Genomic DNA, 17,218 nt, shown 5'->3' on the forward strand with positions numbered 1-17,218 from the left:
GAACTCTCTGCTCCCACTTTTTCTAAGACTACTTTGATTTTGTATCTGGAAAACTATCTAGGCAGACTGACTTGTCTGTCTATTGGCCTGCCTCACTGCTTCTGTAAAGTCACCCCATTCCTACTGTTCTCCTGTATACAATATATCTCTGGCTATTTGAGGATTTTTCTCGGTATCTTCACTTTTTGGCAGTTTGACTAGGGTCCTAGTTGTACTTAAAGATTTACTGAAACTCTTAGATTTGAGAGTAGATGTCTCATTAAACACTGGAAGAGTTCAGTCATCAATTACAGAAATATTGTCTTTAACCTGTACCCCTTCTTCATTCCTTCTGGGTGCCAGCTCTGTTTTACTCGGCCAACCATATCCATAGACTGTTGAGACTTTTCTGGCTTCTCCTCCTCTGGTTCCCAAATGATCTGTTCTACTGTCCACTCAGTCACCTTTGCTTCCTGACAGTGTGGCTTTCAATCTTGGTATTTTCATCATATAATTCATGAACCTCCATTCTGCATAAGCTTCCCATTTGTAGTCAATCTGCCATTCTTTGAACCTTTGGACATACTTAAAAGTATATTTTAAATTCTATGGCTGTATATTTTCATCGCAGGGTCATCCTCTGTTCTCATTTCTCCATATATGTAACAATTACAATGGCACTCTGGCCATGTCTCCCACACTGCTGTTTTGAAGAGCGGTAACTCTTATCACTTCAGCTGATTTTGTGCACTGCTAGGATGGCTCTATGTGGGTTGGTTCCAGGACACTGTCTCTCCTCTGACTAAGATGCTTCATCAAAATGCATCACATCAAGGAGTTAATCAACACCCTCTAATGTGGCAGACTGGGTTTAAACTCCAGCGCTGCTGTAAGAAGCATCAGTGAGTCTCTGCTCAGTCTGGTCATCCTGCTGATTTCGGTTGGGTTTTGCAATGTCCTCTCTGCATATTCACTTAGGCATGAGGGGAGCTTCTCAACAAACCTGACTGAGGGTTCTCTTTTCTGGGATGTGTCTTTCCAGGCTTTGTTGATCTTGTCTAGTGCCCTAGTACTCTCGGACAACATCTTTCCGTATCGTAATCTTAGAGACTTTTTTTTTTTTTTGAGACAGGGTTTTTCTGTGTAACTTTGGCTGGCCTCAAACTCAGAGATCTGCCTGCCTCTGCCTCCCAAGTGCTGGGACTAAAGGCATGCGCCACCACCACCCGGCATAAAGATATATTTGCTACTCTGTGGCATATTCTAACTGGGCGTGCCTGTGAGGCCTGGATTACGACCTTGCGATGCTGCTTCAGCCTTAGTTACTAGTTGTTTGGCAGCACTTTCAAAAGGCTACTAGTACAGTCTCATCCAACATTTACAAGCCAGGGTGGCCATTCTGGGTGACACTCCTGTTGCTGACTTAGCCAGGGTGGCCATTCTGGGCAACACCCCTGATACTGACTTGGAAAGTCTCCCATATTATTCTGGTGAAGAAAGAAGATGGACACATACGAAGAGTCCAAATATGTCATCACCTCAAATCTGGCTCTGGATTAGGGGACAGTAAACATTCGCTGTTGAGGACCAGACAAGAAATAGCTTTAGCTCTGTGGCCCTCTGTTTTGTGTTATAGTATTATTGTATTTTTGGACCAGGATTACTGTAGAGTAAAGCACAGACAAAAATGAACAGATAAGCATGCCCGTGTTCCAATAAAACTTTATTTCTAAGAGCGGATGGTTGGTTCAACATGGCCCATAGTCTGGCAATCCCAGCTCTGGATGTTCTTAAGCTGTCCTTGTCCCAATTTAAGCACTAACAACAACTGCTTATTATGAACACTGCGAGAACTGATAAGACGTCATGCTGTTCTGACCTTTGTGGAACAGTAAGGCAGAACAAGTACAGGAAAACACAGGGTTGTAAAATGGTTGTTAGAGGTGTGGCTGAGAAGCCTTCTAGACTGTCATACAGTTAGGAGGCACTGGGGATGCTGTGCTGCACTTATGATGTGCATTCATGGTAGCCATCTGTTTACGTGCTGTGGGGCTGTCTTGACACACCCCAGGAGTCTTAGTTAAGGGTAAGTGGGACAAACGGTGACAAGATGAGCTCACTCAAATTACAAACAGTGGAGAAAGGACTCACAAGTGCTCAGTCTTAAGAAAATATATTTAATCATGAAAACAAGTTCATTTAATCTGGCATTTGAGAAACCCAGGTTTATCTTTACAGCAGAAGCTGATTTTTAGAGGAGTCTGAGTCAGTGAGGAGACAGCCTGGGGAGATGCTTCTGCTCAAAATGGAGGCGAGCACATGGGACCTTTCATTTCACAGTGGACTCTCGTGGGTCTCACAGAGACAGTCGCTTTGAAAAAACATCTGAGAGCTCCAGTCTGCCTTCCTGGGAGCTTTTTAACCCTTTGATATTCAAACCATTGTCTTCTCAGCACTTTTTTCCTTTGACTGTAACAAGCGCCCCAGTCAGGGACTCATTCCATTCAATTCTTACTTGCTTCCATCAACTTAGTGAAATCACTTTGCGGTCACTGAAAACCTGTCAGAAAACCTCTTTCAGAACTACACATGGCAAAAGATGTGAGGGTCAAATGGAGAGGACGTTTGTTCAGTTCATCAAAAAGCCTTTCCATTCTGTAATGGTTTTGGGTCCCTACCACAAAACTCTACCCTACAGAGTGCTAAGCAATAAACACACTAACATAGACACTTATCACTGGAGTCATGCACTACCCACAGTGGGCAGAGAGGCTCTGTCCTTATCTGTCAGAAGGGGGGCTACCAACCAGTCAACTAAGTACAAACATCAAAGCCATGTGCCAAGGGCTGGAGCACATGCAAAGGCAGTTCCTGTCCCTGAAAGAGGCCACAGTCTAAATGGAAGATAGAATAGTAAGAAAATCGGTGACAATCCCATGGCAAGGGCAAGCAAAGACTGCAAGACACAGTTCATTTGCTGTCACCCAGCTAACCCTTGGGCATTAGTTTGCCTTTGGGTACTGTGCCAACACTGGGACTACAGCAGTAAGCAAGATACTGCAGGCCTAACTCTTGACATTTACATCTTGGTTGGTAGAAGTTGCCAATAAAGGTAGACAGATAAGCAGACATTACTACTTGTAAATGAGCATCTTGAAAATAAATACTGACAAGGATAGAGAATGAACCAGGCCCTGCTCAGGTACAGGGAGGTAGGGAAGCCCTGAGGAATGACATTTAGCCTGAGGCCAAAAGCTGGTAAGGAGCCTATGAGTGATAGAGGGGTATGCCAGTGAGAAGAGTCAGTGTATGTGAAGGCCTGATGGCAGGTATGCATATAAGCACCTGCATGGAGGTCAGCATGTAGGGAGAAGACTGGAGCAGAACACCTGGGCACAGATAGAGGTGAGGGTCAGCAAGAAGACAGCAGCAGAGTCTGATCAATGTTCTCTACAGTGTCTGGGTTCTCGGAGTAGTGATATAGGTCAGAACTGGGAGGAGAAAAACAAGGGCTGCAGAACACTTGAGAGACAGCGAAGGCAGCTGAAGCCAGGCGAGTGGAGAGCCAAAGAACTGAATGGCCACCAGAGCTGTCAGGAAGAACACAAGACAACCTCTAGATCTGAGTGTAAGAAGCACAACTTTATGGCAACGGGGTGGTTAGGACAGCTCCTCTCAGGGAGTAGAGGGTAGGTTCCAAAGCCTGGATAGTTATTGGGCCAAATACGGGAAGACAGACAAGAGAATGTAGAGCTGTGTGATACACTGGAGAAGAATGCACGTTTACAGCTCCAGAGCAGACTGGAAGGAAGAGGTGGAGTGGCATCTAGCTATAGCTCCCATACAGAGCCTAGAAGATCTAGCTCTAAATGAATGGGCAAATCCTTGAATGAACCCTAAAATCTGGATCCCTGGGCATGTCCTTCTGCACAATGACAACTGGCCACACCCCGTCTTCCTCTCTTGATTCTCTTCCTGTTTCAGGGTCTCCTGGTCAAGGGCCCTGTCCCTGGCCTGGACTTTGAGCATCACCTGCCCAGCTCTGGGCTGCAAGATGGTACTTCAGTCAAGGAAGGCCAGATTGCACAACAGAGCAGCACTCTCTGCTGAAGAACCAATTGGAAGTGGGCAAGTAAGAGGCAGGCAAAGCATACAACAGTCCTCAGGCTCCTGTGACCACTTGAGGGAGGTTCATGCCTAAGCATTCATTCTATTTTCATGGTACAAACAAGTTACATGATAATGGAGCCTGTGATAATCGCAGCATGTGAGCATCAAATATATCTGAAGGGTAATAGAAACCTGGGGTCCAGGAGAAGGGCACATCTATCACTACGAGGGAAAGTCCATGTGTTTGGCTAACAGCACAGTCCCAGGGCCGTGTGCAGATCCATCCGTAGGACTTGGGGAAGAGTGCTTCTGCACGATTGAAGAGTGATGGTTACAAAGGGAACCACTGTCCTAACTCACAATTCTAGATGCACACAGGCGACCAACAAAAGGGTGGCAGCTCTCATAAGTGACACACAGCATTCAAAACTAAAGGTAGCAAGCAGCAAGGCTGAGGCACATGACCTCTGCTCAGATGTGCACCCTAGCCTGGTGCTCTTCCATCTGTCAGGCTCTACCTGTTGTTCTAGATAGAGTGTGATGACAAACTATTTTTCCTGATTCCCTCTGCTGCACTTTGAGGAGGCGAGGACAGAATTGCGCATCTGTCAGGCGCTCTGTTTGCATAGAATCATTTGAAAACAAAATTAAGTTGTAGCTGAATAATGTGATGACTGCTGCTGGACCTCACCAGGGAAACTGGACTTAGTGCCAGAATGGTATCAGGCTGAGGGCGTGCTTCTGTTTCTGCTCCCTATTCCTTGTCTATTCCCATAACTCCCCAGTTCTCACCTTGTGCTACAGACAGGCTCCCTGTCAGGCACTTAAGAGCCTGTTGCAAGGCACTGCATTAGCTAATCTGTCCACTTAAACCTAAAGTTTATATGCTGTAAAGTTCCCTCTTTAGCTTTTAAAAGGCAGCTATAAATGAGCTGTGCTTAATTCCCCCTTTCTACCACTAATTCTTTTACATCTTTACTAGAGGACAGAGCCCCAAATCACATACTCTGCTCAAGGAACTTTATCAGGCCTGTTAGTCAGCATTTACTTTAAGACACTAAAAAGTATAAAAACGCCCTCAGTGCCCATTATCACTTTCTCCATCAGTGGACTTTGTGCCTCTAATTGAAAAGAAAAAGGCTGGCCCACGCAGATGGAAGCAAATGCGTCTCTGGTGCAGAGAAGTGAGGAATGGTGGATGACAAGGATGCTGACAGTTTAGTTGGAGCTGTAATTTGGTTTGGGCCTCAGAAAAACATAGTAAATTAAAGAGTGACTTACTCGTTCTTGTCCAGCTGTATCCCAGATTAGGAATTTATGTAGCTCATTTTGGTACTGGACAGTCTTGGTCATAAAAGATGCCCTATAAAGAGAGACCTAAATGATCAGAACACAGTCATTTAACACCCGTGTCCAGCCCCAATTGGAATCATCACTTAGATTTGCACTCAGACTCCCAGTTCCCCACTACATCCTCACCATGTCTCTCTGGAGTATTCAGGGATGGTCAGACGCTGGCTGCAGCTTCTGTCAAAATAAAGTATTAGGCACATCTGCCTGACAGAAGAGGAAGCCTGAGTTCCACATCAAAGAACTGAGAACCAGTAAGCTTCCCTTGTAAAACTCATGGCGCTGTCACTCACACAGGTGGGTGTCACAGAAAAGCTTTCTTTAAAATAAGGCTTATTTTATCATTGTGCACCCACACACTTACAAGGCAAGCACTCTTACCTGCTGAACCATTTCACTGCCCCATGAGAAAGCAGTCTAAAGACCACCATGCTCAGGAACCTGTGCACTAGTTATAGCAACTCAGACCATTTTGGGTTTCTCTTCCAGTTCTCAAACCACGTGCCACATCAATAGCCAAGTAAGAACCAGGGTAACACTGGAGTTCATAGAATTATGATGCCAAAACAAAAGAGGACAAGGATGGCTTCTGGGACAGCTGAATCAAGGCGACAGTGACCTCTGTACTGGATGATCACTGCTTCTGGAACACAAGCTTCTCACCTGATGCTCAGCGTCTGCCATGGGACATTTCCCAACCAACGGTTACACTCCGTTTCTGCTATTTCGGGGCCTTTGGCATTTTGAAGGACTTTGAAACTACCAGGTGCCTGTGTGTTTCTGAGGAGCCCCAAGGCCACAGTACAAACCTGCCTCTCTCAAGTTCTGGGGTGCAGGCCTGACTCCAGTGTTGCTTTCTGTCCTCTGTGGAGGTTCTTGTCTTCTCACTTTGCTTCAAAGGACTCAGAAATTGCCCTTTGGGGTAAACAACCAAGTTGTATATTTTTAAAAGGTGTGTTTCCCTTTGTAGCCTAGGCTAGCCTTGAAATCACAATCCTGAGAGTTGAGATTTAGGTATGAGTCAGCATGCCAAGCCCGAGTTGTACTCTTAAACTACACCCCAATCACTGCAATCTAGACAATGAACTCATTGGGTAGACATTCTCAGACATGCGAGAGCCTTAATCAGAGGTGATCTTCAAGAGAGTGCATTAAGAGGACTTCTGGAAGAATACTGAGCTCCTCAAGAATCAGAATTCTTAGAAACACTTATGTAAATTCATGGCCCAGCAGGCAGCCTCCCAAATGGCTAACAGAATGGAAAGTGAGAAGCAAGACCTGGCTACTGTGGGTGCCATCTGCTCCTTGGAGCCCCAGGGAAAAGCTTTGTGGTAAAGGTTCTCTATAAAGTTCAAGTGTAAGGAGCTTTTGGAGAGTCACTTTGACTAAATCAGGGTGTGCAACAGGATTCCTCACTTCGGAAAGATCTGGCAGTCAGAAGCCACAGTACTGGAGAAGACGAAGAGAGAAGACAGGTCTATACAGGTGTTATTGGTCAGAGGCAGCTCAGGAAATGTTCAGTCGAAACTCTCCAACATGTCATCAAAGAGTGCACTCAGTTCTCATCAACTGCACTGTGGTGTTACATGAACATGACAGCAAGTGGAGCAGACAGATGGTGACTGGAGGAGAGGCCAGGCTGTACTGCTGGTGGACAGAAAGCTGAGGAAGGAAGATGCAGGGATCAAAAGTTGTTTCCTTAAGCTCAGAACTCACGCCAAGTCCAGCCTGCCTCCAATCAGTTTCCTTTAATGAAAATAGGCTTCCATGAGTAAGAGAACACAAACAGCACTGAGGTCTGCAGTGTCTAAAAAGAAGCCCCAGCACCCACACAGCTCTCACTGTACATCCTCCCAGTTTACCCACAGCTCTTCCTCTGTAGCAGGACGCTGTCTGCAGCTTTTCTTTGCTGTCCTGGAACTTTGTCAACAATTACTGTGGTTGCCCACAGACTACTTGGCAGTCCATTACACACACACACACACACACACACACACACTACAGCATAAAGAACAAATGTCACTCATATGTAGAGGCAGATAAGGCTCTGCTCTAGCTTGGCCAGAATGCAGCAGAAGGAAGTGGTGCAGCGGGGCAGGAGTGCCTTGTTGAGGGTCCTACCTGCCTTGTGCTCAGTTACCAGCCTCAACTCCTGTACTAGCTGCAGGGGTCAAGCAAAACCTGGGATTGCTGCAGACACTCATTCTGCTCCCCCACTACAGTGGCCTTTGCAGTTCATTAGGAAGAAGTCATAGTACCGTATAGGGTTTGTCTGTTGCTCTCTCATGGGTTGAACCAGGAGCCTCTCCCATCTCCTAGTCCCAGTCTGTCACTCTCTCACCTCTCCTCCTTTGAGCTCCATCATGGTCTCTCTACTTTATAGCACCAAGCATCGCATACCTGTTCACTGTAAGAAAGTGAAATACTGATTTACCTCAAAATCACTTCATCCCTGATACACAGGCTTGGTTTCCTCCTGTAGTAGCAGTACTACAGATCAGAGTCAGACTTTGGAGTAACACTACCTGCTGCTTCTCTCAGTAGTCCCTGCTAGGTTCTGGCAAGCACCAGGACAGAGGTTGTCTACCAGACTCAACCATAATTTCCTGCCAAAGCTATAGTGCTGTCTACTGAGGACAGCACTTTTCAAAATTGAGCTAACAACAGAGACACATTATCACAGAACACAAGTGTCTAACCCCACATTGGTCCCAACTTCTAAGTTGTCAGTCACAGACACCAAACCTCCCTTTAACACCATGTGATTATACCTGTCTTTTATTAACTTGCATCCAATTTTATAGTAGAGTTGTCTGGCTCTTTCATTTTATATTTAATCTACATCCAAACCTTGGCCCCTGAAATAAATTCATATATTGGACCCCTAATCTTGGGGTGGCTTTACTCCAATTATCTGCCATCATTACTTCAACTCTAGGATCACTCCTTTAACGTTCAAGTTAAATGATCCAGAGGGTACAATAGCTTCAGTGTCTTGCATTTGAAAAACAGGCACTGGCTCCCTGCCATTCAAAGGATACGTTTCTATTTCCCAGCCTGCCATTTACTTGTCTGAGAACCTTATTTTTCACTACTAAACTGTCTCTCTTCAGTCTGCCTAGGCAGATCTTATTACCTCTTTAATCTAAAATCCCTACTAGCATTATTTCCTAAAGCTAGAACGCCTTTCATATGCTTCTCCATTTTTCATGACATTCTAAAAATATGACTCTTGCGCACATCAAGCAGTCACGATTTTTGGTCAGAGTACGAGTTCCCAATGAAAATACTCGCTACAAGGTGTTTTAAAATCATCTCTTCTTTAACTTCAGCAACTTGTTTAGCTCTCCTGGAATACTGCTGTGCAATGACATCACCGCAGACTGCTTCCCTTGAGACCTTTCTGGGCTCCTGAGGTGCAGTCACCCCCCACTGTGCATTCTGAAGATGAACAACTCAGTACATCTTTAAATGAACAAAAGGCCATTACTTGGATCTGAAGGTTAAATGTGCTCATGACACACTGCCAGGCACAAACCAAAATGGACGTGAAGAGACAAACACAGATGACCCTGATAGGTCCTCTAACAGAGACAGCAAAGGTCTTGGGAAGGTGTAGGGCAGTGCAAAGACCGTTTGGGGCTCTGAGAATTTGCTGAACAGAGAGAACATCTGCCTAGGGTAAAGTCTTTAAAGCCTAGATGTTGTTGCCTGGGCATGGTGGTGCATGCTTATAACCTGGGAGACCAAGATGGGAAGGGAGTATCCACAGTTCGTGAATGTACACACATCCTCCAGTGATAGACCTCTCACCGTTTCCCTTTACTCATCATCTGAGCCTAGCCATGCATGAAGACTAGCTGGCCACACTATCGCTGCCACCCATTCACATCAGCAGGCACACAAAAGGTTGTTCTCTAGGGTCATGTTAAATCCATACAAGCTCTTTATATTCTCTACCTTGGTCATATATTCAAAATAAATATTGAAAATCTAAGAAAATATTTATTTAAACAGAAAAATATCTAAAGAGTTTTGCTTCTCCTTTCCTATAACTTTAAGAATAACTTATAACCCTTTCACATCATAAACAAAAAAATCAACAATAACAACAAAACTAGCTGCTTCAGCTAAGTGTTGACTGCTATCATATTCTCTTCCTATCTGTTCATGTGTGAACCTATTTAGCTGGACTGTGAGCTTTTGGATTGTGAGCCTTCATCATCGCTGCTCAGGACAGAGCCATGAATGGGACTGCTGGGATCCAAGGGCAGCCAGTAGGATCCCAGCTGTCTTTTCCAACACCTGGGCTTCCAAAGTCTTGAACCACATTACTGCCTCTGAGAAACCCAACTGGGAGGGCTGGTCCCAGGGACAGAAATGTACAAGACAGCTGTTCTGGAGATATTCACACCAAGGCTCTCTTTAAGAGCAACCATGAAGGGCCAGGGCCAGAGAAGGTAATGTGAAGATGGAAGGAGAGAGTACAGTGATGGGCCTTGAAGATGGCAGAGGAGGCCACAAGCCATCGTAATCACTAGAAACTGTAATAGGCAAGACAACAGGCTCTCCCCTCAGAACCTAGAAGGAAGCAGCATGGCCAACACCCTGAGCTTAGAGTTAGGGAAAGCTGATTTGGGACCTCTGATCTCCTGGACTAGAGGTGAAAACACCTGTGTTCTTCAAGGTGTTGCAGTGATTGGTCACAACAGCTGGGGAGACGAACACATGCAGACTTTCTGAAGAGTAAGGGAAGTTGTTCCTGAAGTCAGGAGGGACAGTGTAGATAGTGGAAAGAGCAAGTTCATAGAGAGCAAACTTGGGCCAAAGCAGAGCACTAAGAACACAGCAGCAGCCCTGCCTGAGCTGGGCTAGACAGGGTGGGGTGGGTACCGTGCTAGGAGGCCACAGAGAAGGCTCTGGGCAGGAAGGCACTGGGGATGAGGGCATTCTGTGAGCTAGTGCCCCTCTACAGAGGTATCTTTCTGCCATGGCCGCACTCTGTACTACTGTTGAAGGCACATACTAACAAACTACTCCCTCTTCTGAAACCAAGCTATGCCTAAGCATGGTGTTGGTAAAATCAAGCACTTGCAGGTTTCATAGATGAACTTCACTTATTGTTTATCTGCGTATGATCTGAACTCAGCTGCATGCACTGCTTTAGAAAATGAGAGCTAGGATTGGTCACATGACAAAAGAGCAATGCTAGCTAATGTCCTTAGAGTGGACCATGGTGTGGGTAACGGATCTCGCAGGGCGGAGACACAAGTGAGCTTGAGATATAGTTGCTAGGGTTGGGGAGATGGCTCAGAAGGTAGCTGGCTGCTCTTCCAGAGGACCAGGGTTCAGCTACTAGCACCTCCATGGTAGTTCCCAAACCATCTCTAAGTCTAGTTCCAGGGAATCTCCTGAACTCCACTAGGTTTGCACACATGATACATATAAACTCAGGTAAGCACAAACATATGCACATAGTTTATTTTTTAAAGAATACATACAGGACAGAGTGAACAGGACAGAAGGAGAACAAGGGAAAGAAGGCTAAGAGACCTTTGCAATGATCCTGGACAAAGATGGGCAAGCTTAATAGGAAGAAGGGGTAGTTGGAGACTGATATCCAAAAGTCACAGGGCTTTGACTGGGATGAGAACAGGAGCAGTCTCAGTAAGTCTGAGGCAGGTTTTCATGTGCTTAGGCACATATGCGATGAAATATTTCAGCAATTTCCAAATTGTAATTGTGGTCCTCAGGTTTCTGATAGAATATTGATATGCTTCAGTACCTCCTATGTACAAACTCCTCCTACTGCTTCTCAGGCCAGCTGGATCCTCTCCTGGAAACTCAACTTGATCAGCTTCCTCAGAAGTACTGCAGGTTTATAGGAGGATAAGATAGTCTCTACCAAACCCTCCTTATTTTTGAAACACTGATAGTAATACTTCAGGCTGATCTTTTTTCCCTTCTATACTGCACCCACCTCACCCAATAGATTATGAATATGTGTATTAAAGTTGCATCACTGTACTTAATACGATCAGAACAGCCCCAGTGAACAGTGTCACGGGTGTTAACTGTAGTTTGAAATTTACAGGTGCTATCTGTAGGACAGAGTCCTAGAAGTGCAGCCATCAGGCAAGACTGAAGAAGATAGACAATATGCACTGGATGAGCAGAGCTTCGAGGGAGTTTTCCAGCGTGGCTGATCAGGTTTGATAGTATGTGCCACAAGATTAGTCAACTCACCTTTCTTTACTTCAACTATCTCATGTGAAAACGAGAAATGACTTCATATGTGTTTTCCCACAGGTTCAGGTATTTAAGGCATTGGTACCCAGGTGACCTTACTGACATGTGCAATGGACCTCCGACAGGTGGTTCCTAAGGAGGGCCTTAGTCTTGGGGGTATGCTCTCCAAAGAGACTGAGAATTCTAGTCTCCTCTTGCTTTGCTTCTCAGCATGAGGACATGGAGCCTACTCACTACACTCACCCACCCTGCTGTTCTGCCTCAGCACAGCACTGAGCAGAAACACAACAGGGTCAACTGACCAGCCAGTGCAGCCTCCAAAACCTAAAGTCAAAATAAGCATTCTTTTTTTTTTTTTTTAAATAATTACCTCAGCTATTTTGTTCTAGTGACAGAACAATGGTTAACACAATGGGGGTTTACAAAACTGTAATTTATTGAGGTATTGCTCCGGTTAGCCTTGATTATAAGCTTGACATGGCCCAGAGTAATCTAAAATGATAAGGCTGTGAAAAACTGTCTTGACTGATGATTGATGTAGGAGGGCCCATCCCACTGTGGGTAACATCATTCCTAGACAGTTGGAGCTGGGCTGATAAGAAAATTAGTGGGGGGGGGTCGCTGGAGAAATGCTCAGCTATTTAGGCCATTTCTTGTTCTTCCAGAGCACCCCAATTCAGCTCCCAACACCCCTAACAAATGGCTCACAGCCATATGTATCTTTACCTTCAGGGGATCAGACACCTTTTCCTGGCCTCCACAGACACTCCCACATATGTAGCATATATTTACTCAGGAAGATGGAAAGACTAGAAGAGAGATCTAGCAACTGAATCTCAATTGTAAGCATTTCATGGTATAAAACAGTCCTGCTGGCAATAGATAGAAGGTTCAGTTGGTAGAGTGCTTACTAAACAAGCATGAGAAACTGAATTTGAATGCACAGCACTCATGTAAAAGCTGTATGTGGTAGGGTGTGTCCTCAATCCCAGCACTAAGAAGAGGGAGTCAGGTGAATCCCTAGGGCACACTGGCTAGCCAATCTAACCAAATTGGTGAGCTTCACGTTCCAAGAGAGATTTTGTTTCACAAGATAAGGCAGGAAGAAATTGAAGGAGCCTTTCTGTGTTAATCTCTGGATCCCACATGCAAAAGCACATAGTATGTGTTTCTGGTGCTACTCTTACAATCAGGCCTAGCAATGCTTATGTGTGTACTCTGATATCCTGACTAATGATATCCTGTCTTTTAGATGCCAATCAAATGATGACCCTCCAGTCTCCAAGCTTGGACATTCTTCATGTCCATTAGATCAGACAGGTTGAATTTCCACACCTAGAGAAGAGAGTCTCCAACAGGAAGAAGCTTCAAAAAATGCATATTCAGCCAACATCAACCCTTAAGATTAAGGGATTGGAAGCTGGGTGTGGTGGCTCACAACTGCAATCCTTGTTACTGGGAAGCTGAGGCAGGAAGATCACTGGAAAGTCTGAGGTCAGCCTGGGCTACAAAGTTGAGTTGCAAGTCAACCTGGGCTGCAGAGTGAGACTCTGTCTCAAAAACTAAGGACAACAAACCTTCAAAGAGATAATCTAAGTCTCAAAAGGAAAAATTGAGGCTGAGGAGAAAGATAGAGAAAAGTTAAGGGGAAATAGGGGGAACAGGGAGTTTCTCATCTCTGTTGCTGAGAAGGTCTTTTCAGCAAGATTATAAGCCATGTTTACAGTCAAATATGTTTTGGGTTGTGACATAAGTTTTTAACCAAGGCTTCCTTTGACCCATGATTTTATCTCAAGGCCTGTGAAACTGTACCATACACTTCATAAACCACTTTAAAGTCTTACAGTCAACAACAAGAATGAATAACATTTCTACCCAATTTTTTAAGTCTTTGAACAATGTAAGTGAATGTGACTGCAAAAGCTGTGAAGTCCATATAAACAGCTGCTAAGACATGGAACTGTGGCTCTGTAGAGAGCTGGTTGCTGCTCTGGAGTGCGCACTACTGTTCTTCTTTTACACGTCTAACATTCAGCCTTTCCTTAATAAACTCAAACCCTGTTTCAAAAGGGAAACAGATAAGGACTAGGGAGATGGCTGAGTGGGCCCAGGTACTTGACACAGAGTCTAAAACCTTGATTCCATCCCCAGGACCCACACAGGAACTGTAAACTGTCCTCTGACCTCCACATATGTGCTGTGTCCTATATGTGTGACACAAAAGTGTGGTGGTCTGAATAGGAATAGCCCCCATAGACTAATGTGTTCCAATGCTTGGTCCACAGGGAGTGGCACTATTAGGAGGTGTGGCCTTGTTGGAGTAGGTGTGGCTTTGTTGGAGGAAGTGTGTCACTAGGGGGTGGGCTTTGAGGTTTCAGAAGCTCAAGCCAGTTCACTTCCCGGTGGATCCAGATGTATAAATTTGCAGTAAAAGTCAAATTTCAAGTCCAAGAATCTTGGTGAACCCAAGGAATATTATGTACTTTGCATATCATCGTAAACGGGACAGACAGATAAACAGCAGGCCTCTGAAGCAGCTGGAGACTAAAGACACACATTACATACACAGACATCATAGGTAGGGGTGGGCTGTTCAACAGAAACACAGGTACCAGGGTTCAGTTGAACAGCAAATAGGGGACTGCTTAAGCCAGAGTACACAGCTGGAGTACACATCTGGGACAGACACCCCTCCAAAGTGAGGAGGGGAGCACTACAAGCCGTGAGGATGGACTCCGCGGGAGCTAAATCACTACATACAAGGCATCGGATAAAAGCATAAAGGCAAACTCTGAAGGGAATACAGAGCCTGAAACTGGAATGTGCATTCAGCAAAGCACCTCTCAGAGATTTGCAAGGAAGAACAACCCGCACTCTAACCAACCCTCCACAGGATGGAGGGAAACAGCTCCAGGGTGGTGGAGCTCATCAATGCTGGCAAAACTCACACAGGGTTAGCCACTATACTTCAGGAACTAATAGGCCCAAATAAAACATGGGGCTTGAAGGACAAACCTACAATTAATTTTAGCGAATCTCAAACTAGTCTTAAATCAACATCCTCCTACTCACATTAATGTCTTGATTAAGTAACACAATGCAATTAAATGAAATAACTGTAGCTGGCAACATGACCCAGCCATGAACATATTTAACATCTCCTTAATATCCTTATGTATCACAATCTTTCTCTTGCTAAGGCACTGCCATTTAAACACAAGTCCAGAAGCATGGCGGCACATGTCTGTGACTATAGCACTCAAGGCCAGGGCAGGCAGGAGAAATGTGAGTTTAAAGTCAGCCTGGGCTACATAAACAGTTTCAGATCAGTGTGTGCTACATGGTAGAACTCACTGTCAAAACAAAAACAAAAACAAAAAAAATAAAATAAAATAAAATAAAAGTACCCCTAAACATCAAAACAATATACATCTGAAATACCCAGAACAGAATTAGGCTTACAAGGTGAAAGAAGCCAAGAGGTATCACAGGGCAGAAGAAACAGTCTTCTGAAAAGTCAAACACTGCAGAAAAAAAAAACAACCATAAATGGTATGCTTTCTCCAGCTTGCCCAGTGAAGAAGCTGCAGCTCAAACTATTTAAAGTAGCAGGCACAGGGAGTGCCTTCCCAAACAGTGTTAACTTTGAAGCAGTGTGTTTTTGGATCATAAGTATCAAAAATTCTCAGGTCTGGGGTCAGCAAGATGGCTCAGTGAGTAGAGGTAATTTCAACATGAGCTTGCAATCTGAGTTCAATATCCAGATGCAGGTAAAGGTGGCAAAGATGGAAAGAAAGAACCGTTCTAGGAAGCTGTCCTCTGACTTCCACGTGTGTGTGTGCTCTGAGAGTCCCTTACCAACAGCAACAATAACATGGGTCACGATCAGGGCTGGTAAGATAGCTATTCAGTCAGTAAGCGTTTTGCCATACAAGTACAGAATCTGTCCTGCCAAACCCCATCCAGATAAAAAGACTGGCCTGCCTCGCCTATAATCAGGAAGCCTCAAATGCCAATGAGAGACCCTGTCTCAAAAGCAAAAACAAAGATGTTGAGGATTGTTTGACAATTGCATTTACAATTAAACATTGGAGAAGGGCGATGAAGTTTGGTTAAAGAGTGTTCCTGTGTGTCACACAGGATATATTATGTATTAGTCTTTGGTTAATCAACTATGTACTTAAGTTTAATCAAAATCAACAAAAAAGGAAGTTTGGATGTGACTCACAGACATGTGTGCTCGTGCGGGCACACACATACATGGGTACAATCACAGGCCTTAGGTGTTCTAGAAAAGTATTTTTGCTACTGAGCTGTAACCCCAACCCTACAGGTAGTCTTCTATGTAAATAAAGGTGGAAGTGGTGGCTCATGCCTGCAGTCACAGTACTTGAGGATGGAGCTAGACGAAGGCCCATCATGAATTTGACACAAGTATGGACTACATATATAGTTCTAGGCTACAGTATGAGAATCTGCCTTTCAAAGAAAAAAAAAAAAGGCCTGTGTAGTAGTTTGAATGAGAATGGCCCCATAGGCTTTTATGTTTGAATGCTTGGTCCACAGTTAGTAGAACTGTTTGGGAAGGGTTAGGAGGAGTGACCTTGTTGGAGGAGAGAGATGTGGTCACTGGAGGTGGGTTAGGAAGTTTCAAAAGCCCACACTAAGCCCAGCTACTGTTCCAGCACCATGCCTATCTGCCTACCACTATGATGATCATGCTAACACTATAAAACTGAAAAGCCCCAGTTAAATGCTTTCTTTTTACAGCGTTGCCTTGGTCATGGTGTCTCTTCACAGCAATAGAACAGTGAGGAAGACGACAGCATGCTAGCACAGGACTGCTCATTTCTCTTGGGATTTACTTGGGAGAATCATAAGTTAAAAGCTAGCCTGAGCTACAGAGTCATTAAGGTTAACCTGGGCAACTTGTGAAATTGTCTCAAAATAAAAACACAAGACTCTGGGAATAGCAGATATAACCTATTGTGTAATACTTACTTAGAATAGGTGAGGCCCTGGGTTCAATACTCAGGCTCAGGGCTAAAAGGCAAATGAAACGTCCTGGGGGAAGGTTGAAGGGAGTGAGGATGCAATGCAGGCTACAGCAGATCATGATCGGGGAAGCCTGTGCACAATAGCCCTACATCAAATGCCAGCTGGTCTATAAAATAAGTAAGGGTCAGCCATCAGAGGAAAACTCCATTTTACAAGAAGGAATATAAAAGTTATTTCTTTTTTTCCTGATCTGAATAAAGTTTCCATGAGATAGTTTAAGTAGGTAACTACTCATTGAGAGGTAAGTAAAGTCACATTGGCCATAGCAGGTCTCAATGAGCGGGCTGATGAACTCCTGCAGATGGAGTGGGGTGCTGGTCTGTGCTGAGCAGGTGACAACACAATGGCTTTTCCTGTAGTAAAGGGTCAGAGTCTCTAACTATGCAGCAATCCCCACCCCACTACTGCCCCCAACCACTGTGTTCCACTATGGTCCACCTGAATAATTTGTATTAGTATAGATTTCGCTTTA

The 17,218-nt window shown here is 44.6% G+C and overlaps 1 protein-coding gene across 3 annotated transcripts in view; it reads right to left on the minus strand.

The window, feature by feature from the left end:
* Rab22a (RAB22A, member RAS oncogene family) overlaps positions 1–17,218 on the minus strand; it is a 48,233-nt gene that overhangs the window by 14,896 nt on the left and 16,119 nt on the right. For 2 of the 3 annotated variants that reach the window (XM_026787103.1, XM_005362798.3), the window contains exon 3: positions 5,371–5,452. The exons of the other annotated variant lie outside the window; for it this stretch is intronic. In XM_026787103.1, coding sequence (XP_026642904.1) covers positions 5,371–5,452 — 82 coding nt within the window. The remainder of the gene's footprint in view (positions 1–5,370; positions 5,453–17,218) is intronic. 3 annotated transcript variants of the gene reach the window in all.

Source organism: Microtus ochrogaster, linkage group LG8 (assembly GCF_000317375.1).
Source record: "Microtus ochrogaster isolate Prairie Vole_2 linkage group LG8, MicOch1.0, whole genome shotgun sequence".
In the NCBI taxonomy this organism is placed as follows: domain Eukaryota; kingdom Metazoa; phylum Chordata; class Mammalia; order Rodentia; family Cricetidae; genus Microtus; species Microtus ochrogaster.